Below are 25,488 nucleotides of genomic sequence, written 5' to 3'. Positions count from 1 at the left end.
TTCAAAATATTCTTACTTAAAAAGCTACTTTAAAAAAGAGAATGCTGGAATACCACTATAATTCTATGACATTCTGAAAAGTGCTTCTATGGGTACCTTTTAGTAATGAGAACACCACATTCCTATCACTGGTATCTACTTCTGCATAATTGTGCGACATTTACCAGCTTCGTTTCAGCAGCTCGTGATTTGTACTTTCCTATTCTTCCCTGATTTAATTACAACAGAATGGGCACATGTTTAATAAATAATGGTAACACAAGTATTCAGGATCCATTATCAGATTCTAAGTCTGGCTTTTAAAAGCAACAAGCAAATCCACACTTATTCAATATAGGGAACTTTTGGTGACATCTCACATTGTACAGGTGGACACCTGCTTACATAGTGGGACTTGCCCTTACCCCTTGCTCCCTACAGTAGGGCTGGGTGATACATCAATACATCATCCAAAACCAGTTTGATCATTGTTTCATAATATTTGAGCTGGCAATATATCGTGAATCACAATGTGTGTAAGTGCTAGGCCAGGCACCCCCAAACTACAGCCCTCCAGATGTTTTGGCCTACAACTCCCATCATCCCTAGCTAACAGGAACAGTGGTCGGCGCAGATGGGAATTGTAGTCCAAAGCATCTGGAGGGGCAATGTTTGGGGATGCCTGGGCTAGGCAATAACTGGTTTTCAACATTGCAATAACTCACCAGTTAAACACTGCAATATCATCACTAGTTAAACATTGGAATCATCCACAATGTCTGAAATAAGGCTGGAACTATACAGAGGCAATGTCCAAGCAACTGCTACTACTAAAGAGGTCTAAAGCAGATAAATGACAATATTATCAATCATCACACATTCAGTTTCATCAGCAGGCAAGTCAAAATGCATCGCATCAGGGACTTTTGGTACTGCTGCCACCTCCCAACCTTGCAGGCAAAAAGCAAACAAACAACCCCTTGGAACTTTAGTAAATCATGTTTTTGTACAGATACTCTATATTAAAGCTTTCCCATTTCATACTTCCTTAAATAGTGAATCAGGCAGCTTAATTCAAACCTTCGTGTTTTATATAGGACGTTTTCTCTCAACAGTACTTGTGTTCCTCTAATCATAGTCCATCTCTTGACATACTGTTGTTACCATTCCATTCAGTTTAGCAGGGTCAGTGAAATTGGCAACAGTAACTGGTCCACAGATTGCCAATGCAAAGTCTACTTGTTTCATCTGCTTTATGTTGTGCACAACTATGATTTGTTTGCCATTCATTGACTGTAATAGTGCTAATTCACAGGTTCAGAAACACCTTTATATCATAAGTCCCTCAGGTTGTGGTGGTTCATAATTTAATTGGTTTTATTGGATGTGATTGGTGCAATATTTAATTGGTGCACCAATAATTAATTGGTGCAGTAGTTAATTTTAGAACACTTTTCACTGAGGCAGGGGTTCCCAAACAGTGTTCTGCAGACCACTGGTGGTCCCTGAGCTTCATTCAGATGGTCCACAGCATGTCTGTAAAAGTACAGTACAATTAAAATATTAGAGCATTAAGCACAGCACATTATAAATTGCTACAGCAGGCAGAAAAATAATTAAGTGGTCTGCCAAGATTCTCTGCAACATTCAAGTGTTCCATGAGGAAGGGAAAGTTTGGGAACCACTGCAGTAAGGGCTGCTGTTCGTACCTGGTCAGTGTCCCAGAATAGGCATCTGTTACTACCGGTAAAGCTGTATGTAACAATTTCAGTGTTCTTCACTTCGCAAAGCGACACTATTGTTAATTAGTACAGTTCAAAGGTTTCTTCCATAGAAGATGAATCCTGCTAGCCTGATTTTGAGGGCTTGCCATTCTTGTCATGTAATAAGAATTGCAGAAGCTGCCACTATCACCTTTTCCTTAGGACCCCATGTTAACAGCGATACAGATAACATTAGTTTCTGCACTAGTTTTCCTAGATATTGAGTTTTATATTAAAGTCATACTTCATGTTACGGCCGCTTCAGGTTACGTGTTTTCGGGTTGCAGACCATGGGAGACCTGGAAGTACTGGAATGGGTTACTTCCGGGTTTCGCTGCTCGCACACGTGCAGAAGCTCGCCAAATCGCGCTTGCACAGACGCGGCGCTTCAGGATGCGAATGCTGCAGGTTGCAGACGTGCCTTCATCACGGATTACGTCTGCAACCCGAGGTTCCATTGTATATTATATTCTGTCTCACGTTACTCAAGGCAACATATATGTGGTTCCCATGCAGGTGTGATGTTATGCTGAGCCCATTTCACTAATACTTGGTAACACATTAGTTAACTGGGAAGGCATCAGTTGGGTAAAGGAAAAACCTAATTCAATTACAAAGGATGAGGGAAAGGTGGTATAAAGTCTGAACCTAGGAAGGCACTAAATGCTGTATTTTTTCCTACTGTTGGGTTACTTAACACATACTTGAGTAGAATAATAGAGGATAGTTATCTTTTAAAAGAGCATTGCTTAAAATATATTTTTCTGATTAGTTGTTCTGAAGCAAAATGTGTTGAGAGAAATGGAATGAAAATACAGCTGTCTTAACACCGGTTCTGCTCTGAAGTTATCTGTATAACTACTCACTTGCTCTTGTGGAAAATTTACTCAAATAGCAGAATTGTGTGTTCATTATGCTTGCACTTGGTGACCTCCCTGCCGTGGTTGTCATAATTTATGCAAAACTTGAAAGTTTTCAAGGCTATTGAACTAATGGTTTGCTAGTCTAGACTCAATATTGCTAAATTGTTTGTACCTGTATTGTGGAGACCTAACTGGGTTACATTAAATTGGCTTGCGCCATGTAACTATACAAGTGGAAATTGGTCCAAAAGAGGGTGGGGGTTTGGGTTAAATTATGAAAGACTTGGAAGTATTCTAGCTTGCTGTGTGTTTCTTGTGTCACTTTTTGCCATGTGTAGTGCTGAAAAGTGTCTCTTGTGTATAGCTGCCTTGGCTGTCGAAGAGCTTGGCTTTGAGCGATTTCATTCATTAATTCAGTAAGTAACATGTTGGAACACTTAAAATACACTATCTTGTAGTTCCCCAATAAACAAAACTTCTTTCAGGTGTAAGCCTCATACTTAATGCAGTTGAGCATCAAGGTTTAAAAGATAATTAGGCTCAAGAAATCTATTGCTTTAAGATAAAAACAACTGTGACTATCCAAACCTGTAATTTTAACTTGATTTTGTTGCTGCTTTAATTCAGGCGTTTATTTTAAAGTTTCAGCATTAGCTTAGAAGAGTCATGGTTGAACATTTCAAGTGGCCTGAATACAAAATTGTCCTGTGAGCCACATGTATTTAGAAAAAAACTGCATGGTTTTAAGCAATCCAGTTTCTTACTCAATCACCACAATTCAGCAGTACCTATCTTAACGTGAACTCAGGTTACACTTCCCAGATGCTCAAAAGCTAAGTTGGGAATGAAAGATGGAAAGACCCATATACCCACCAATCAGTGATTCACACTGATTCACACATCAATGGGCCTGTGCTGTGAGAGGTATCTAAGTGAATTCTCTCGGCACAATTCAACTCTTGGGAGGAGTGAAAAAAGGGCACCTGAACTTACACTACCAATTGAATGTGTGGGGTTTGTGATGGAAGGGAACATTGTGTAAGCACAGCATTAGGCATGCAGTCTTCTGTATTTACAGCTTTCTGAACTGAGTTCAATATGGGGCTATTAGCTTAATTAGGCTTTTGCTATTTGAGAATATTTGTTTATAAGGGCAAATGCTACTATCTTCCCATTGTGTCTTTACCAACAAGAACAAAATTTTAAGTAGTCATTAAAGTTGTGATGACCTAAAGCTAACATCTGCCAATTTTCACTGTCGTATGAGAACTTTTCATTTGAAAAATCAAAACCAGGCTTCTAAAATTGTGGTGCTTGCTGCCATATTGACACTACTTGTACTGTGTACATGCTATAACCATTATTTTTTCTCCCATAAGACAGTTGCTGCTAATTGTGTTGCAAATGTCTTGATCACAGATATTATTGCATGCCTTAAGCATTCAGTTGCACCTTATGTTATCTTGCATTTTGTTGCTAGTCAGCTAACAAATACAAAATTGAACTCTGTCAAAGCCCAGTACCACGTCTAATGGACTTTTCTTTTTAATCTTCAGCAAGCAATCATTCACAAGCTTTCCTGATTTTAAAGAAGCCGTTTGGAATCAGTATTCAGCCTGGACAAACAAATTTGGAGTGTTGCTTTTTCTGTATTCTGTGATACTGACAAAGGTTTGTTTCTATTTTAAAAAATGTTTGTTTTCTTAAACTAACAAAAAACGTGTCTGAAGCATAAACTTAGTAACATTTCATTTTCGAATCTGTAAAATAGCCTCCTTAATTTGTAGTAGAGAAGCTTTCAAAACAGGCATGCTTTTTTAAATCTGTGGTTTGGGTCTTTAATGTTCTTTCTGCTTCCCACCTCATACTGGATATAAGGAAGAAAGGTGATTAAAGGTGCTCGTTTCCTCCATACCATCACCTTCAATACCATGTGTGTGCCTGCATGAGGCAGGCAGATTTATTAACTTCCTGTTGTTTGGCCTGATCTTCCCATTTTGGTTTCATAACCTACAATTAGATGTTTTAATACTGTAAACTGTTAATTTTACACTGTGGGAGAACCTTGAGCTTTGTATAGGCACTTGTTAACCATGGATGAGGTGGGGGGGTGCCCCCAATCCCTCAACCCAGCTGCTTTTTAGATCTTTGTTTTGATCAGTGCATAGGTATGAAGGGGAATTTTAAGCTTGTTTGATTGAACGTACTGTGAAATCTCCCTCCAAGTAGGAACCCTGGCTTATCAGGTTTTTGAGTTGTGGGAGCTGCTTCTAAGCAATTAAATCAAGAACATGTGAACAAAAACAAAAAATAAAAATAAAGAACCTATCGTCACAACGTTGACACAAAAACTTTGCACATACACTAAGCAAAAGAATGAAGAATCACTACCCTTACCCCTCTCTCCCCACCCCCCAACCTCACAGTGTCTATGACAGCAGTGTCTCACACCGAATGTTACTCACCTGTAGAAAGGACTCTGTGAATTGAAAACGGAGACATTGCATGTACCCTTGTTAACCATGAAAATCCTTTAATTAAAAACAACTACTGTATTTTCCCGTGTATAAGAAAAAAATTAGGCAAAAATTGGGTGTCATCTTATACACGGATAGTGAATGCAGAGGGGGGGGGACGTACGATTAATGGCAGCAGCAAGCAGGAGACTGGCAGCGGCGATTGGGCAGGTGATTGGTGGTTGTGGCAAGGCCTGCTGGTGATTGGCTGTGGCAATTGGGCAGGCGATTGACGGCTGCGGCAAGGTGTGCGATCGGCAGTGGTGGGCAGGCGGGTGAGCGATGGGCGGAAGTGACCTTCCCCACCCCCCAAAAAAGCTAAACAACTTAATTTCTTAATTTTGGTTTTTAAACATGGGGGTGTCTTATACACGGAAAAATATGGTATATATATTTTTAACTCATTCAGACTTTTTTTTGGGGGGGGGTCATTTTACAAAGATCTAAACAGCTTCTCTAAGGAGCTCTGGGAACAAGACTTGCATGCGCCCCTCTGCCCCATGCCCAATTTACTCCTTTGCTTGTTCAGTGACAGCCTGAATGGCAATTCAGTTATCTTGTTGGAACAAGTTAGTCAAAATGTAGGGCAAACTAACCATATGTATCAGTTTTTCCTGATACTAATACCGTATTTAGGTTTGTTGACAAAATGTGAAGGGCTGGTTATTTGTTAAAAAAAATATTTCTTAGCAGGAAGATGTGGCCTCTATGCCAGTAAATATACCAGAAAGCGTTCGTGTTTTCTAGGGCATCGAAAACATAAAAAATGAAATTGAAGATTCAACTGAGCCATTAATAGATCCAGTGTATGGTCACGGAAGGTAAGCTCTGGTTCGTCCTATACTTTCCTTAAGGAAAGTACTGCCTGTTTTCTGAACAAATCATACTTTAGAAACACAGTTTCTGCCATTGATGGTGAATATGTGGGACAGTGGTTTTTTTATCATTTCATCTGGAAGCATCTCGTATTGTTAGCACCTATTGTGTTGGAGGTATGATTTTATACCAGATGAACTGAAATTGAACCTTGACCTTCCGAAAAAAGTTAAGTGCATGTTGTAGCTTGCGTTATCTCCCTATGTGCTTTTCAAGAAAAATAGTTGTAGTGCCATCAAAATTAATTTGTTTAGAAAAATGTGAACGCAAATTGCAAATCTAAAAGCTTGTTTTCTTCATATTAAGCCAAAGCTTAATTAACCTCCTGTTGACGGGGCATGCAGTATCTAACGTCTGGGATGGAGACAGGGAATGCTCAGGAATGAGTAAGTTTGTATTTGATGTGACTTTGCTGTGAAGCGGCATCAGCAGTTGTATACTAAATGTTTTGAATTTGAATTGTATATAGTTTTTACAAACTAAAGCTATGGCTTCATACAAATGCTTGTGTTTCTTTTTGTCTATTTATTAATATTGACATATTATTCCACTTTAAAATGCTACTTGACTGCAAAATTCTAGTCATTCGTTTTTGGTAAACTGCCTCCCCACTAGGTTCTGTGAGATTTGAGTGCTGGGCTTTAATAAATTTCTTCAAGGAGTCTAGGGAGTCAGGAGTTTGCATTAGCCCATGTTAGCTAATTACCAGCACTGTATACAGTACAAGGAAACTTGTACTCTTTAGTTTACCACAAGATGGCAGTTAGGTCCTAAGGAAGAAAAATAAGTGAAGAGTTTAGAATGTGGGTAAACCTCTCCAAAGTGAATCTAGTTGCTATGAAAGACATTGCACAAGGTAGTTACTGTGGGATAGCTAGGCAGTGCCTTTGTCTCCCCTCTAATAAGCAATTATATCATAAATAAGGAAGGCTGATTGTGGGTTCATGTAATCAAGCTCTTTGACAATGTGCTTATAAGAAACTTGATAGAATTCTAGAACTATGAATCTAGAACTATGCTCTTAGTAGAATGAAAAATAAATCCCAAAATCTGTTTGCCAACAGAGTGTTTGTCCCTAGTATATTGCCATATATAGCCATTTGGTTATAAATGAATCACTGAAAAAGGAGGAGGAAACTTGAAAATGTAGCGCTGTAGTTTGTTTCGTCTTTCCAGAATTTCAAGATTAACAGTGAAGAAAATTGGTATAGAGTTGCTGATAATCCTGACTTTTTTCTGTAATGTTCAGATACAGCCTAGATACAATACAATAATGCAGTGGTTCCCAATTGGTGGTCTGCGGACCCCAGGTGGTCTGTGCAACCCACCCAGAGTTTCATGGCATCATTCGCATAACAAAAACTACCATAAAGATCAGGGCCGGCCCTACGGCCAGGCTGGGTGGCGCAGGGCACCATGGCGCTGGCCCGCCAGGGGGGCGCCACGAGCTGTGCTGGCCTGCCGGTCCGCCGCGCAGCTGCGCACACGGCACCCCCGCTGTGCCTGCCCGCCCGCCGTGCAGCAGCGCCTGTGGCAGCCGTGCTGCGCGCTGTGCCCGCCCACCCACCGCGCTGGGAAACGGGGCGGGGGGGCGCCGGAGGGATCCGCCGCACCACGGCGCCAGGGGCGCTTAACACGGCCCCGATAGAGATATCTTTTTTTTTTAAAGTAAGAATTGGTCCATGGCTTGGCTTTTGAAAAACGGGGTCTGCAGTACTTCCCTGATTGGGAACTAATGTATTCCTTGGGCAAAAGTAGCTAAAAATCAAATTGTATGTTACCCACAAATGTATGCAATGAAGCCCCAAAGGTCACTCTTTTAAACAAAGAAAAAGTACTCTTGGATTATTCTTAACCCTTTCCACGCCAACTTGTTTTTCTGCTCCTGTTTGGCCCTTCTCTAAAATTATGGTATATCCCTGTGAGCATTCCAGATGCATGTTTACTCTCCTTTTTATTTTCTAAGAAAATAACTTTAGAGTTCACATTCATTCCTCAACATCCTTCAGTTCTTTACTCAAAAACAACTCAATTTCTTCTGCCAACACACTAAATGTTGGTACTTCCTCTTCTTTTCTATTGTTCTTATTTTCCTCCCCCCCCCATTTTGAGATAATGAGTAATTTCCCCAGCGCTATAGCCAATTTCCATTCCCTATTCCCCATTCAAAGAATATTCTTATATCTTAACCACACACAAATTTCTCTGAGGTATCTCTTATTAATTCCTTTGACAGATTAAGAACTACCGGTAGAATAACTCAGTTTGGTGGTTATATTTTATTTGTTATTTCATAAAAAGTAGCCCACTCAATTTTGATTAATTAGTCAATTAAAGAAATAATAATAATAAACAAAAGTACTGATTTTCATGTGGTTCATAGTGGGAGGAGGGAGGTTTGGGGAACCACTGGTCCAGGCAACATGTGTGCACCTTTCTTGAGCTGTTGTATAACTCTCCCTTACAGAATGCAAAAAGGGCTGGGGGAGAGGAGGAGTTTGCCTCAAGTTAAGCAGGCAGGTTTGGGGCAGATTTTTCTGATATGTTAACAGCATGCTCTTGAGTTCAGATAAATTTGTAGTATGCCAACTGTGTTTTCAGCTTTTCTTAGAGTGGCCTTTTTACAAGCAAATTTTCTTCAAAAATTTTATGCGCAGAGGACAAGTTGGCAATGGAAAGAAAAAGCCCATTTAGAAGGATGTTCTAGTTCTTAGCATTGTTTGCTTTTAAGAGTTCATCATATCTTTGGCATCATTTGCTTTGTTTAAAACAAAAAGCTTCTTGTAAACAAAAGAGAGAAATAATTATTATATCGTATGTGTTTATCAGTTTTTTCTTCTGTCGTTATGACTTGATTTCCATGATAAGTTACTCTTGAAAATTTGTAATAGGGCTTGGGCCAAGAATGCTCCCCTCCACCACCATGCTTTGGCCTCTCTCTCTAGCCTTCCACCATCATTCAGGGGGTGGATATCTCATTCCATCAACATGATTTGCGCTCCATGAGTCAGGCAGTAGTTTTGTCACTTCCAGGGTCCATTCAGTCAGAGGATTTTAGGACTAGGATTGCACCCTTATTTCTCTGCCTAGTTTTTATGTGCTCGGTTACATGATTGATTGTAGGCCAAAGTGTCATGGCATGTTTTAAGAAGGAAACTGTAGCATGACTCAAATTTTGCAATCTAATACAGAGTTTTATTTCTCTTCAGAACTACTTGGAATACATAAACAAGCAACTGTTGGTTTTTTGACACTTATGGAATCTCTAAGATACTGTAAGGTAAGATAGTTCAAAGTCCTTGGGTGATATGCTGTGTTATTCAGACTTAAGAGTAGACCCATTGAAATAATTGAAGTCAATTTATTTCTGTAGGTCTGCTCTTGGTATGACTTAATTGGATATTGCTCCTTATGTAAAAGCATGGCTGGTGTTAACTCCAGAAAGAAATTACTTTGAAAACTTGTTGTTTCAACTTCATCCTTTAACTGTTGAAGAGAAATCAGAGATGAAGCATATGTCATCTAAATTTTTCAAATCTCAAGTTTAAAAACTTTTTGAGAATCACCTTTTTTTAGCAACAGCAGTCATACGGTATGTCTTGCTAATGAGTAAGCATAGAAGAAACTTAGCTTATTCAGAGTTACAAGTTATGTCTGCCTTTCGCTTCCCTCTCCTGTCACAAGAATATAAAAGGCACAATCTAGTTGACCTGAGACAGAATTCTCATAGGATCAATGAATCCCTGTTTTCTCACCTCCCCTTGCCTATGAAAAATTATTTACGTAGTTAAGAAATCCATGTGCACCAGCTTTCCCTCTTGCCTCAGTATAAATTTAGTTTCAAACCATTAATAATTTGCTCTGAACATACCATTCACTCTTAATGGGCCCTTGTAAGCAGGGGAAGATGGGAAAACAGCTATAGGAATCCTGCAGGTGCAGGAATTGCACCCAATATATCTGATATTTTACTGAAGCATCCACACTGCTTTGTCCCTCTGAGGATCACTCATGCACAAATTAGACTTGTTCAGCTCTTAAACATTCTTATTTCTTGCATAAAAAAACCCAATAACTCTTTGGAACCCTAAATTTAGTTTTTGCAGATGTATTTGAGATTACCATGCAAGTACAGCATTCATTATGATACAGAATTCATCCTGATAATTAAGAACATAAGAGTAGTCTGCTGAATCCAGTCAATGGCCCATCTAATCCAGCATCCTGTTCTCACAGTGGCCAATTCTGGTTTTACTTATTTTTTAAAAAGTGTACAGTTTCATGTTGGTTGTTATTATTAATAAAGATGGTGGGGATCATGATGGTGGTTATTAGAATAGTAGAGTGAACCTTGCAACATGCAGTTTTGTCTGATAGAGCAGGATCCAAACACAGTATCTAGGAATCAGGTCACAGTGATGAATACTGTACATAGCTAACTTTCACCAATTTTTGTACCTGTCTCCTCCTTTAGTCCTTTCATACCAGGCTCCTTCATGCATATGGGGAAATCTCACCTGGATTTTGGAATACAAAATAAGCAGTATTATTATTATTTATTAAATTCCTATACCACCCCTCATTGGAGGATCACAGGGCAGTTTACAATACAAAAGACATTCAACAGTAACAAACAATAACAATACCCCCCCCCCCACTGTTTAAAAGGCCATAGATGGTTTAATTAGCCAAACCGTGTCTGATTTATTTTCTCGGGTTGCAGAGCTATTCTGTTGCAGAGTACTATTAGCCCAGCATACACTGCAATATTTGAGGACAAAATGTTGTATGGTGTTAGGTTATGAACTTGCTACATGTTTTTTTCTTTTCATTTTAGGTTGGCTCCTATTTGAAGTCCCCAAAGTTCCCTATTTGGATACTTGGCAGTGAAACTCATCTCACAGTCTTTTTTGCCAAGGTAGGATTCCTTTATTTTGTTTCATTTCATCACCCTCGGCCAAATACATCTTATTTTAAGTCTACAGTTCAAATATTTTCTACAGTATACTCTTCTTACACAGCACTGAAAGTTTAAAATAATTTATTGGTATACATGTTACATGAAAACATACTGGATTTCTGAGAATGTCTTAAGCAAACTACTCGGTCAGTATGGTTGAAAACAACAACTCATCTTCAGGATCTTCTTGAGTTTTTCTGAGTAGTTAGAAATCAAGTCCCAAAGACCCTTCTGCTTGGCTAAAACTATTACCATACATGGCTATTTGTGCAAAGCTATGTATTGAGCATTGCAATCTATGTCTTACCAAGTGTGGTAGTAATACATTTTTCTCTGACTGATCCTGAAACTTCATCAAAACAAGGGATGGGGTATGCTGCAGCTACATTCCACTGATCTTTGGTGAGTGGAAAGGATGACATTTTCCTCCTGCTTTCTGGACTTAGAAGAGTTATTCAGCATGAATCCTGTGTTACAGCTAACCTCTGGATAAGTGTGAAACTGCAGGATCTGTGTGGGTTTTTCAAAAATGACTATGTAGGAAAGCATCCAAGAACAAGCGTATTTGGGGAGGTGGAAGCTAGGGAATTCAAGCTAATAGTTGTAATATTTATTAATACTAAGAACAGGCATAGGTAAACTCCGGCCCCCCAGATGTTTGGGACTACAATTCCCATCATCCCTAGCTAACAGCACCAGTGGTCAAGGATGATGGGAATTGTATTCCCAAACATCTGGAGTGCCAGAGTTTGCCTAAGCCTGACTAAGAAGGATGTGTTTGCGCTTGTCCCAGAGTGCTCCCAAACTTGCAAGAGGACCAGGGAAACTTTAATTATTTTTTAGCACTGGAGATGTTTCACATTTTTTAGTCAAAGCTGATAATGGGCATGTTGTTTTCAGACCACACTAAATAAGATCTAAGTACATTGTTATTGTCTCATAGTACTTTGTTGCAGTAATCTGTAATATCATATTAAAATTGGAGGTAACACAAAGGCAGCACAGAAACATTCTAATGCACGGGTGTCAAACACAAGGCCCGGGGGCCAAATCCGGCCCGCCAGACCTCGTCATGTGGCCCGCCGAGCGCCCCAGCCAGCGGGAACCAGCAGCGGGACCTTGCTGCTGAAGCACCGCACCGACAAAGCGCCAACAGCTGGGGCGGGGGGGTAGAAAGGCGGCCGGAGCAGCGCTGCGTGGAGCGCCCCGAGCCACAGCAGGAGAAGGAGGAGGCAGCTTTGAATCCTCCTCCTCCTGCCACTGCTCGGCGCCTGGAAACGGCTGCTGCTGCTGCTGCAGCACAGACAAAGCACCCAGCAGCACCGCTTGGAGGAGGAGGATTCAAAGTGCTACAGAGCACTGCTGCGTCCCAGAGGCTCGGGATTCTCCACACGGCGCTGCCGGGCACCGACCCGGCAAGCCTCCTCCTCCTCCTCTTGCCTCACCTCCTCCTCCTCCTGCCGCGGCTCAGCCTCATGAACGTGAGCTCAGCAGCGGCTCAGCCTCACGAACGTGCAACTCTGAGGCTTTACGCACTTCTCCTAAAACGGACACCCGCTGCCTTACGCTGCACGGGAAATGCTTTTTGCCCCTGGGTCCCTTCGCGCTCTTTTCTGGTGCTGAATCAAGGCGGCGACCCCCCCCTTCCCTTTCTTTCTTCCTCTCTCTCGTTCTTATTCTTTCTTTCCCTCTCCTTCCTTCCTTCTTTATCTCTGTCTTCTCTCCCTCTTTCTTTTTCTTTCCTTCTTTATTCCTTCTTTCCTACTCTTCTTTCTCTCACCTCTTTCCTTCCTCTCTCCCTCCTGCTCCCTCTTTTCTTTCTTTCTTTCTTTCTTTCTTCCTTCCGTCCTTCCCATCTTTCTTCCTCTCCCTCATTCTTATTCTTTCTTTCCCTCTACTTCCTTCTTTCTCCCTTTCCGTCTTCCTTTTTCTTTCCTTCTTTATTCCCTTCCTTATTTCCTACTCTTCTTTCTCTCCCCTCTTTCCTTCCTTCCTCTGTCCCTCCCACTCCCTCTTTTCTTCCTTCCTTCCTTCCTCCCTCCCTCCCTCCCTCCCCTCCCCTCCCTCTCCCTCTCCTCAGAAACATAGGATGCTGCTTTATACTTCTGGCCCTTAAACCCTGGAAGCAGGAGAGCAGCTCCAGTGAGTCAACCTCAGCCAGTCCCTTTGGTGAAGGGTGGTGGCTCACTGGCAGAACATTTGTCCTGCATGCAGAAGGACCCCAGCATCTCCAGGTACTAGTAGCTCTGCAAAGGTCCTGCATGAAACCCTAGCGAGCCTCCACCACCCAGTGTAGTTACCAAAAATCATTGTTCAATAAATTGTACAATAATTGTACATTTGAATATCTACTTGCCATTATTCTGACTATGTTTCTGCTTTCAGAGCTAGTTATTACTTACATTATTACAAAAAACAGTAATAATTGAATGCAGTGACAATAATTTATGATAATAAAGAGTGGACACATAGTCCTACAGATACAACTGGCCCTTTGAGGGTGACCAAACTGCTGATGCGGCCCCCGATGAATTTGAGTTTGACACCCCTGTTCTAATGGTTAACCTCAGTGTTTGATGTTAATGATTACATTGCTTGACTCTATAATTTTAAAAAGAATGTAATATGAAGAGTAGTATATCTTTAGTTATAAACCATGATTTCTCATACTTTTTGAATATTTGGATTTCAGCACTTTAGTGTTCTATACCTAGATAACACATAAAATATTTTTCTGTGATTTTACATTTTGCTGCTAAAATCTTGAAGAAAAGCAGATAGACCCCTCCCCTAAAGGAAATAATTTGTTCTATCACCTAGAGGTATATATAATATTTTTTATGGTCTACATTCAGTCATGAACAGTGACCTTTTGGACTACCATATTTAAAGTCTATGCTGACAAGGTTAGTTAGCAAAAGAATTAGAGTGCTGAAATCAGTTATGCAGAATCCAATTCTCTTTTGTAAGAAATGCAACTTAATAGAAGAGACTTAAGGCACTCCCAGAAAAAAAACAAATTGGCACATTCTCTTTTAATTTAATTCAGTGCCTGGAAGCATTTCAACTGAAGAGCAACATTTTTTAAAAAAAAGCAAAAACAAAACAAAAGCACAGTTCTAAAATGGATTTTGTTTGTGGTGTTTAGGCATATATCCCATAGTTCTTGAATTAAATTGTAATGCATTGTATATTATTAACTAGTTACTGAATACTACTTCATATCTATGACTAACCTGTATTTTTAGCTTATTTAAATAAGGGTCAATCTATAGAAAGATTAGGAAAGAATATAGAATTAGAAAAATTAAGATTAGAAAAGATTATAGAAAAGGCTTGTGATACACTCTCTTTTTTTGAGTCTCTACCACTTGAAAATGGAGGTGGTTGTGTCCTTCTCTGGTCTCTGTAGATTCATTACCGTATATATGGTTAGGATCCAAAGAACTATGTGTTCTTTTCATGAGCATACTGTAGCTCTGCCACCCATCTCAAAAATTAACTTGGTTGGTGTCCAGTATAGCATCTAATGCAGCACAAGATGCAGAAACCGGTAGCAGATACTTGACAAAGCTGTTCAGATCCCACCGTACTCCTGAGTGTGAATGAAGCATTCGTCTTTGGACTTTAATTTGGATTTGTGTTGCCTGCTGCGTGCTTTCCAGCTGAGGTTTAAATACCTTAACATACGTCTAATAGTAATGTCTGCACTGATACAATTACATGGATGACAAAGCTTTACTAAAATCAGTTTGTCTTCTCTTAGCTATTTGATCATTGCGCAGACAGTAATGCATGTGACAGCTGCTGCCTGCCCACCTACACTGCATATAACCTTGGATACAGCATTCAGTTTCATTCTTTACAAGTGCCATTAATACCCTTGCAAATCCATTTCATACTCCTCTTTGAAGCTGTGATAAGCTTGTTTTGCATTCTCTTAATTGTCTCCTTTGTGTGGAGATGAAGATCTTTGTATATACACACATGAATGCTTTTGATTTTTCCTTAAGACAAACAAGAAGGATGTGTAAGACCACTCTAAAGACTCTTTAAATCTTACTGTGAAGACACACCAATACATCCAGAATTGCTTAATCTTTCTCTTGTTTTTTAGCACTGGATATTGCACCCTAAATTAGATCAGTGCTAGTTTGGGAGGAGGAAGTCATGAATTTTGGAAGCTCTGTTTACACATCAGGCAAAATACTTTCAGATAAAGATATCTTGATTTTGTTCTGAAACTTGGTGTAAACAGAGTCCAAACCAATGAAATCAATGGACTTAGGTAAAATTATTTTCCATGGTCTACTATGGGATTGAGCAACTTGGATATTGCCCAGAATGTTTCCAGCATCCTTTTTCATGCATAAGTCCCAATTAAGAATGATGACCCACACACCTCTCACCTTTGCTGAATCAAGGACAATCTAGCAAACCACTAACACTGATATCTTATGACCATGAGCTAAGCATGATATTTAAATTAATAGTCAAGATGTCACAAGTCACTAGCGTATTTGAAGAAGTATATATTATACATGTATAACCAATTTGAGCTACTGTGCCTTGAGTATAGCATAATGTAATTGTTAAATACTGTTATGATGTAACTTTTATAATGCAAAAGTATGCATTTACTCTGACATCATATCTTTACATGCTATTGTTGTTTTAAATTTGTAACCTGCAACAATAACATGTAAAGATATGATGTCAGTAAATGCATACTTTTGCATTATAAAAGTTACATTGTAACAGAAGAATAATAAGAATTTAGCAAATTGATAATAAAATTAATGCTGTGTTGCTGTGTCCTCCAGAAAATCCAGTAAACAAGAAATAGTAATTCTTACAAAATGAAAGCCTGCTATAATTTGTGAAAATATTTGCTTCTTTAAAACTGTGTCAAATGATTTAGGAGCCCTCCTGTTGGGAGTAGCACCTGCTTAAAGCAAAATCAGTGGATGTGGTCTTCATGCCTTAAGTTTTATTGGAAGGCAAGCTGTAATCTAAGTATAATTTTTCAGCCTTGTGATGACTCTGGTATAACATTAGCTATGCTGGATTTGGAAAGTCTTATAACTTGTGCAGTATCTTGTACCTCTGTATAGATCAATCTGTAGAGCATGAGACTCCTAATCTCAGGGTTGTGGGTATGAGCCCCACATTGGGCATTACCCTCATGGTTCCTTCCAGCTCTACAATTCTATGGTTCTATGTTGCTGTCACAATTGTTCTACCATCCCTGCCTAATTCAAATTTAGGATGTAGGTGGAAGAATCTGTGGTGAGGGTAGAGTGAGCAGATAACAGTCATTGGTCCTAAATGGTTCTGGATCTTAAGAATTTTAAACAGTCTGTTAGTCCAGTGGTTTTCAATCGTGTGCTGTTGCACCCTGGGGTGCCTTGAATGATGGTCAGGGGTGCTGCAGGCAACACTGGCCTCTGTCACTCTTTCTTTCTCTTTCCTCTGATGCCCTCTCATGTCTCTGCCTCTCAGGCTTGCACAGCCGTTTATTGCAGCACTGGTAGGGCGTGTCATTTAAGGGCGATTTTTTTTTTAATTTGCTCAATGAGGGGTTCTAAAAATATGTTATTGCACATGAGGAATCCAAATCTGCAATTATTTTTATGATTGGTTGATGTTTAGCTTGGTAAATTGAGATCTGTTTGAAATACACTTAAAAAAAGCCGAAAACTCGCATTTTGAAGCGAAGTTAAAGTTTTTAATCATTTTATACAAGCGAAAATATAAATAAATTTTGTTTCCAGCTGTAACAACATATCATTACTTTATCTTAGGCATCCCCAAACTGCGGCCCTCCAGATGTTTTGCCTACAACTCCCATGATCCCTAGCTAACAGGACCAATGATCAGGGATGATGGGGATTGTAGTCCAAAACACCTGGAGGGCCGAAGTTTGGGGATGCCTGCTTTATCTTATAACGTCCTATTATAGTAAAAAAAAAAAAAGAATAATAAATTAACAACTTCAAGGGCTGGTGTCACATGATCATGTATCTGCTGAGGGCCCACATCTGAGTAGGAGAGCCACTGGCAGAAGCCCCCTGGACCATGCTCTTCAAAAGAAGTGTACACTGTTAAAATTTGATTCCTGTAGAATCTAAAGGCCTGCTCTTGATCCTCACAAAGATGGTGTCAGACTTAGAGAAACCATATTCCATGCAGGTCAAGACTTCTGTTCATTTAATGGTTCTGAAGCAGGAGAATATATAGTATTTCCATCCTTCCATCACTGTGATAGAAGGGTTACCATAATGCTTATTATCCATGCTACTATTGAAGGAACTAAAATCTTGTCTTTCTTAAAATGTGGCAATCCTTATCTTAAGATTGGGTGCCTGCCCAACAGCCTTAATCCTACACTATCAGAATGCTGTTTTTGCACCCCCAATTTATCCAATATGGAAAGACCGTCACTTGACTGAACTTTGGTAGCTCTACTTTACAGTGTATTTTTAACACCTCCAAGTAGTTTATCCAGTCCTCTGCATAGACTTCCTTATCGTGTTTATCATCATAGCTATTCTTCAAAGAAAACATGCTTTTCTCCTTCATGGGAATAAAATTCTGTTTGCAAAGGGTGGGAGTGAGCAACAAAAGGACACAATTCTCTGCTGAATATAGTATATATATATATAGGATATAGTATAGTACAATAAAATGATGTTGGTGGGTGAGCATCCCAGCTCCTTTGATGACCACACAATTGTTCTGGTACCAGAGATGCTCTGTAACATATTCAAGCAAGACCCCAGGCCCCAGTCTCCAATGCAACACAGAAGACAATTGCTAGGGCTGGTTAGATGTCCTCATGCCACCCCATTCTGTCTATCTCGGATAGATGAGAAATCTACTTGTCAGAGCATTTCGGCTTTGAAACCCCAGCGACCTCAGTGGGTGGACTGATGGTAGAAAGCAAAAAAGATATCACATACTGTTGTATAATATTAATATTAATCTTAATATTAATAGTACAGAGAACTACAATACATATATATATAAGAGAACTACAATACAGTGGTACCCCACAAGACGAATGCCTCATGCAACGAAAAACTCTCAAGATGAAAGCGTTTTGTGTTGCGCGAGGCGACTCGCAAGACAAAGTTTCCTATGACCGCGCTTCGCAAGACAAATAGGAATGCATTAACTAAATGGGTAGACCGGGTAAACTGGGAGAATTTTAAACCGTGCTTTGCAAGACAAGTCTTTTGCTATACGAAGTGACTTGCAGAACAAATTAATTTCATCTTGCAAGGTACCACTGTATCTTGTAATCAATTTTAGGCACTTATCAACATCTGTTTTCATCAAAATTGGGGAATAATCTATATGTTTATAAATGACAGGAAAATTTAAAAAATGTTAAAAAGTAGGGACTTTTCACATAGAGATTTACCAAGCAAGACCTCAATATTTACAAGGAACCAAAATATATTTCAAATTACCTCATCATACCACAACTTTTTAACACCCCTCAAATCAGGATTTTTAAAGATGAAAAATTCAACACGCCCTATTGCAGCAGTGCTGACTATAAGCTCCACAGGCGAATGCTGCCTCTCGGAGGCACCTCTCTTTGGGGGGGGGGGGGTAGCAGCAGCCTGGAGGACTCCCAAGGAGAGGAGGCTGAGGGAACACTCCACAAGGGAGGGTGTTTGAAAAAGTGTGAGAGGCTGCCACAGAAAGAATGTAGTTGGTTAAGGGAGACGTGGACCCCAAAAGGTTGAAAACCTCTGTGCTAGTCTATGCCCATATTGTTCCTTCTCCCAAGGGTATTTAAGCTTAATATGACTTGTCTTTTAGCTAGTTTAATGACAGCATCTGTCCACAGCTATGTACTGTTTTTAGAGCAATGGTATTTAGAAACTTTAAAAAAAATCAGTGATGTATTTTTAAATGATTTTTATCAGCTCTGCAGTTATTATAGATTGTATGTGCTGTTTTTGATTTTTGAGAACAAAAGCGGCTGCGATTTATTTACAATGTACTAACGGTGTGTGTGTTTGCCTCCAAGGGTAAACATGAGATTCTAAAATAAACTTGTGTTATCAGAATAGCATTTCAAAATACAGCAAAATGGTTTTGGGCAGGAATATAATATTTCAAAGTCCAAAGGGTAAAACATGAACCTCTTTGCCTGTAGGACATGGTGTACTTGAACAATGCTTGGTAAACTACTGATAGGATTTCCTTCTATGGAAGATTTGGGGGTTGGGATGTTTTTAGACAACAATTTGCAAGGCCTGGGTGCTTGTGTTTGGCAGAAGTTGTAAATGCTTGGCAGATGAAGTTCATTTTTGGGATATTTTGTTTTTTTTTAATAAGTGTTGCTGCCGAAAGTGAATGTATTACTTGCTTTTTACAAAATACAAATGCTGCAAAAATTAAGGCTGTACTGTTTGATTGGAGTGTGGAGCAGGTTTGGTGCAGACTAAGCAATAGCATAAGACAGGATCGCAGAAGCAGCCTGATCCACTTGTATCTGCAGCAAGAGTCTCCATAATAAGACAAGGAAGTGTGGTAGAGCCTTTTTGTTGAGCTCCCTGCTTACCCCGTAAATCACTGAGGCTGTTGCTTTTGACAGAGCAAGGATCACTGCCAGGTCTACTTCTTTCCTACCTAGACCTGCCCCGGTGTTTTCTTGGAGTAGCTACCATCCCCAGACCTTTGCTGCTGCTTCCTCTCAATATCAGTTTAGGATTGAGAAGAAAGAATTATACTTTTCCCCTTTGCCCATCGTAATGCTTATAATAACCACTGAAATTTGGCAGTGGGAATAGAGAAAAGGAGGTGGAAGGAGAAGGAATTGGGAGAAAAGGAGCAGCTAACCATTCAACTCATGATAATTGTTTGATTGGAAAAAAAAACCAAAATGCTCTAATTTGAGTGTCCCTAGACCTAAAATTGAAATAGCAGCACTGTGTATGTGTTTGTGTGTGCACGGACTGCTTTGTGAGATATGTAATCATTGCTTTGTTTATTGTTTTGTATAATCCAGGAAGTCCCTTTATGCACTGTTTCTGGCACTGAAAGCATACAGTAGCTCAGTGTCACGCCATAGTTTGCACTAATAACAATCTAGATGGCATGCCATGCTTTATAACTGCTTATCTGCTCAGCATGTTAGACTGTACATGCATTTGGCTCTGATGGTAGAGAAACAGCCACAATTATGGTTGGTCAATCGATACTGTGCCAAACCATGTTTCTGCAAAGTTATTTCAAATTATTATTTGTGATTTTTGTTTGTCACTGTATTGTAAACAATGGTTTGTCAACTTGGACATGATTTAAAACTGTAATAGAGCTTTCTTAACTATTGTTTGCTGTTATGTCTGAACTGAACCATTTTGGCCTTTCACTTACTGGAACATATTTTATTACTACTCTGGCTTGGTCCTACTGTTCACTAGGGTTGATTGTTAATTATCAATTTCTAGTAGTAATAAAAAAAAACCAAACAAACATACCGGTATGCCTCACTTTCCTAGATGTTTCATTTATGAAGATGACATTCTGCATTTTCATTGTTTGTGTTTATTGCTTTTCATCATTTTTCCAGTGATATATTTAATTTTGTGGAATTCTCTCTTAAGGATTTAGCTCTTGTTGCTCCTGAAGCTCCCTCAGAACAAGCCAGACGAGTCTTTCAAACATATGACCCTGAAGGTAAGATATGTATGCTTACTTGTAACAAAATGCAAATGAGTTCACTCTTAAATGTTAAGGTGCCAAATTAGTACAATCGGATGATTTAAAGTAGGCATAAAACAGAGTAAAAATAATGCTTTAAAAGCATTCAGATACTATCAGTTATCCCTTTTACTCCACAGAGAATGTAAATTGCATGAATTTAGTATCAAAGAGATAGTTATATTCATGCTTTCTCGTTTCTTATGGTGTTTGGCACTGTTACAGCTTGGCTCATTAAATGAAACTTTGCATTGTTTGATATGCTCTCTTGCAGGAATGCAGTTCTCTCATTCTAAAAGTAAATGCATTACTATGCTTGGTTAAAATTGCATCATGCTTTATTTCAAGACACTGGGGCAAGGATTTTCATGCAAGTTTGTGCTGCAATTATGGTATCACATAGTCAGACTGCAAGTTACAATGCCCTGAAAATCATTAGAGAAGTAGTTATTTCCAAGAAATTGCATTTTCAAAGTTTGCTTTTTCATATCTATATTTAGAGAAATGCACATTACTTCCCATTTCAGATGAGGCAGTATTAATCAGCCCATATAAATATTTTTAATTCTTAGACACCTGCTAGTTCATGCTAATGACATTTCCTTTTTTTTCAGATAATGGTTTTATACCAGACAGCCTTCTAGAAGATGTAATGAAGGCTTTGGACCTTGTATCAGATCCTGAATAGTAAGCAAAAATTGGCAACTGTTTTAGAACACTGTTTAGAAAACCTTTACCAGGATGAAATTCCACCTATATTGTTGTTTTTTGCTACAGTGTACACAACTAATTCAATATGTATCCGCTGTAAGTAAGGAGCAAGGTGCTTACATACAAATTCGAGACTAGTTTTAGAGAGATTTTCATTCATTCACATGAATGGAGAAATGCTAGGTTATTTCCTTCTCAGCATTAATGTAACATTGTAGCAAAGTGTAATATGATTTGTGGCAGATTTTTTTTCTCTAAATGAAATGTGCATTATAAAGTGAGGATAATTTAGACCTCCATACTTGTGGTAATGTAGAGCGAGTATTTTTAATACTCAGATTCAATACACATCTCATAAATAGTTAAATTACAGTTTTGAATGTTAAAGAGAATACCACTTGCCTATCCAACGTTGTTGGTTTTTTTAAGTATCACTTTAGAACAAAGATGAATGTAAAATGTACTATGTAAATGCAGCATTCCTTCCTCAGTCTAGTTTAGTGCAGGGATGGGGAACCTGCGGCCCTCTGTGCTGTTGGACTCTGTTTGGCCTCAGCCATAATGGTCAGTTGTTGGTGATGATAAGAGCTGTAGTCTAGCAACATCTAGAGGGCTATGAATCCCCCATCTCTACATGCTTAATTCTGTTCATTGTGGCCTGTCAAACAGATAAAACAAGGGTGGGCCTTCTCAGGACAGTTAGAAAGACGATGTGTGTGTTAATGCTCAAGACTTATCTTCACTCTCTTCTGCTGCAAAATCCAAGGAATTAAGACAGTGTACTTTTTCTGAAAGCTTTACCTAATAAGGCGTAGTGTGTCAATTGTTGTTGCTACATTGATTTTAAATAAGATTACTTTGGTTTAAAAATAACTCTTATTTGGCAACCAGATGCCATTCTTTTGCAATTGCTATTGGGATTCTAAATACAACAGCTTGATTGTTTTTGGCATTAAAAGTGTTGTAGAACCATAGAGCTTAGTCATGCAAGAATATGAATGCACCACACTGATATTTTTGTGTTGTTCATCTTATCTTAGTGTAAATCTCATGAAAACAAAATTAGATCCAGAAGGACTAGGAATCATATTACTAGGTCCCTTTCTTCAAGAATTTTTCCCTGAACAGGTAATGTAACCTCTTTCTATTCTTGCAATAGGGCATTTTTAAAACAAATGTGGGTCAGTGATTCTGTAGTTAATATACATTATGGCTGCATAATGTATATTAATATGTAGTTAATATACATTATTAATATACCATTCTGTAGTTAATATACATTATGGCTGCATTTGGATGATCATATCTTGGCTTAATAAGCCAGGGTAGGAATGATCCATATATCCACACATGCAGCCTCTTCATGCAGCTGCTTCAGTCCTCCCTTCATAAGCCAGAAAAGAAACCAGGAACTATCCCATTAACTATAGTTTCTTGTTACATTCAAAGTGGAGAAAGGGAACAAATACCTTCAATGATATTAACCTATGGCTTTGGAGTAACTGTCTTGTGTGTTCCCTTAGGAGTCCAAGGTTCAAGAATCATTCACTGTATACCACTACAATGGATTGAAGCAATCTAATTTCAATGAAAAGGTATGGCAGCAGTGACTTCTCATACACCTAATTGGGGAGCTGCATGTTTTAGCAGATATCCCATGGAAATAAGTTGGGTTCAGCCTATTTCTAAGTGGACAATCCACAGTGTGATAAAACCACCATTTGGCTGGTGACACATGTTCTTAGAAAAAAAAAGAACAAATAGAAAACTAAGGAAATGCAAATGATTACGGAGGCATTTGGAAATGTTAGTGTTTTGTCACCAGTTCTCTCCACCAAAGAAGCAAATTTTGAATTATCGTGAAATGTTTAATAACTGTGCTTCAAAATGTCAAGAAAAGAGTTGGGGGAGGGTACTAGGCAGTCGTTGCACTAATCACTAAAACAATTTTCCAGTTTTGCTTTATTTAAAATATAAATTATTACGGAACTAGCTTTTATCTTATGGAATAATCTGTTTTGTATCCATGTAGGGTTTTCTCACCCATTTCAGTTTAGGTGCCTAGAGATATGGTTCCCATCCCATCTTATAGCGTAAACTATTTAGTGTCCCCTGTGTAGGCGCACTGAGTGAAAAAACAGGCCCATGGAGATTTCTGCAGATTTAGGTGGATCCCTGAGATGTGCACAACAGTGTTGGGTTTTCTGAAAAGACTCCCCACCTGCTCATTCCAAAATTAATGGAGGTGGAGAATTCCACATGGACACTGCCTTCATGCTGCCTCTGGATGTTGGCAGCAGAGCAAGCTCAGTCAGCAAGGGCTAAGCATTTAGGTGTCTCTTCCTTCACTACAGCCTGTCCTCAAGGCCCCATGTTCTGTCACCCCATAAGAGACTAACAGACTAAAGACCAAGCTGGTTCTAGAGTCCCTCTTATATCCCTTCTTCATGCATGTTTCTGGTTAATAGTGAACATGTGTAGTAAGGCACAAAAACGTAAGAGTTCTATGAGTGTTTCATTTCATCTTGTTAATAAGGTGCAGAAGATTTAAATCGATTTGAACCTTTGCTCTCAAAGTGATCTTTTAAAAATTGAATGGCTCGTTTTTTGGTCTTTAAAATAACATGGTATTTCTTTGGAACAGTAAATTAAATAATTACATTTTCACAGGTCATGTACGTCGAAGGTACAGCAGTGATTATGGGCTTTGAAGACCCAATGCTACAAACTGATGATACTCCAGTCAAGCGCTGTTTGCAGACTAAATGGCCATACATAGAACTACTCTGGACCACAGATCGATCCCCTTCGTTAAATTGATGCTGAGAAAAGACCATGTACTTATAAATATCCAACATTTTGAATGAAGGTTGGGTAGGCAGCTGCCTTTATTTAAAAAACAAACAAACAAGCAAACTATACTTTTGACTGCGTGGCTATACACTGGTGTCACCAGGAAACTGTAAATAAACACTTTTCAGTGTTGATTAGACTATTTAATTTTTTTAACAATTGGATTGATTTGTTTTATACCAACTAGTTCCTCTTTGGCCATTGTAGTACAGTTATTGTGAGTTCTCACCCAGAAGCCTCCTTGTTCAGCCCCAAAACAACCTGGGAAATGGTCTAGTAGTGCAGTATCTGCATATTAGATGAAATTGGTCTTGAACATCATCATAGTATTCACCTACTTACACCTTTGTTTGACCATGTGTTTTATTTGGATCATTCTGCCTTAGGGCACAACCCATTGGGAAATTCCTATACATGTACCCCACTAAAAAGGATGTGCAAGAGCATGGTAGCGTTTACCCAGTTCTCAGGGCTTATTCAAGGCAGCTGTTGGGTGGGTTTTGGCATGCACTGCAGTATCGCAGCTTTGGGACTAGATTGGCATTTGCACTGAATATGTTTAGATGAGTTAAGTTTCTGCTGCTCTCTTCTAGAAATCTTAAGACTCATCTACATGGCTTTGCACAAACGGCAAAAAAATGATGTGGGGTATTTTTTTGTTTTTAAAATGGCTAATTATAAATGATTAATGCTATTTATTGGCAGTTGTATTGTTCCCAGAATTTACATATTTGGCATACTGAAGGTCAAAGCAAGATTTAAGAAGAAAATAATAATAATAATAATAATAATAATAATAATAATAATAATAATAATAATTGATATTGTATAAAGGAAATATAAAAAGCCTTAACAGCAGAGAGAATTTGTGCTGCGATTTTTGAAGCTGTTCATGTTATTATTGCCAAATACCTCTTCTCAACATGTCCTAACAAAAAACATAAGCCAGCACTATTGTATGTGTTACATGCATGAAAACATCTGTTATTCAAGTAGTATAGTCCATTATTTATTATCTAGCAGGGCTTAATAAAAATCTACCCAAATAGTGAACTAGTGATTTTGCCTCCTTGCCTATCCAATTTGGTCACTTTTATTTGTTATTTTTTAATATCATAAAGTAACTATATGGCTATTGAGTAATGGTATATTATACTTAAATCATACTTAAGGCTACCCTGTTTTTCAGAATGTTAAGGAAAGGTAGCCTTCAGAGTGATACATCGTGCCCATTGATGCTCTCA

At 38.9% G+C, this 25,488-nt stretch overlaps 1 protein-coding gene across 4 annotated transcripts in view; it reads left to right on the top strand.

Annotated features, from left to right (window-relative positions):
• MINDY3 (MINDY lysine 48 deubiquitinase 3) overlaps positions 1-25,415 on the top strand; it is a 207,021-nt gene extending 181,606 nt beyond the window's left edge. For all 4 annotated transcript variants that reach the window (XM_060280788.1, XM_035129659.2, XM_060280786.1 and 1 more), the window contains 11 exons: positions 2,970-3,021; positions 4,162-4,276; positions 5,869-5,942; positions 6,304-6,383; positions 9,207-9,277; positions 10,835-10,915; positions 20,584-20,656; positions 21,295-21,367; positions 22,432-22,519; positions 22,915-22,986; positions 24,062-25,415. In XM_060280788.1, coding sequence (XP_060136771.1) covers positions 2,970-3,021; positions 4,162-4,276; positions 5,869-5,942; positions 6,304-6,383; positions 9,207-9,277; positions 10,835-10,915; positions 20,584-20,656; positions 21,295-21,367; positions 22,432-22,519; positions 22,915-22,986; positions 24,062-24,211 — 929 coding nt within the window. In that variant the 3' untranslated portion in view covers positions 24,212-25,415. The remainder of the gene's footprint in view (positions 1-2,969; positions 3,022-4,161; positions 4,277-5,868; positions 5,943-6,303; positions 6,384-9,206; positions 9,278-10,834; positions 10,916-20,583; positions 20,657-21,294; positions 21,368-22,431; positions 22,520-22,914; positions 22,987-24,061) is intronic.
• The last annotated feature ends 73 nt before the right edge of the window (positions 25,416-25,488 follow it).

The sequence above is a fragment of the Zootoca vivipara genome, chromosome 12 (assembly GCF_963506605.1).
Source record: "Zootoca vivipara chromosome 12, rZooViv1.1, whole genome shotgun sequence".
Taxonomy (NCBI): Eukaryota; Metazoa; Chordata; class Lepidosauria; order Squamata; family Lacertidae; genus Zootoca; species Zootoca vivipara.
The sequence above is the reverse complement of the archived record's forward strand: the minus strand, read 5'-3'. Positions and strand labels throughout refer to the sequence as shown.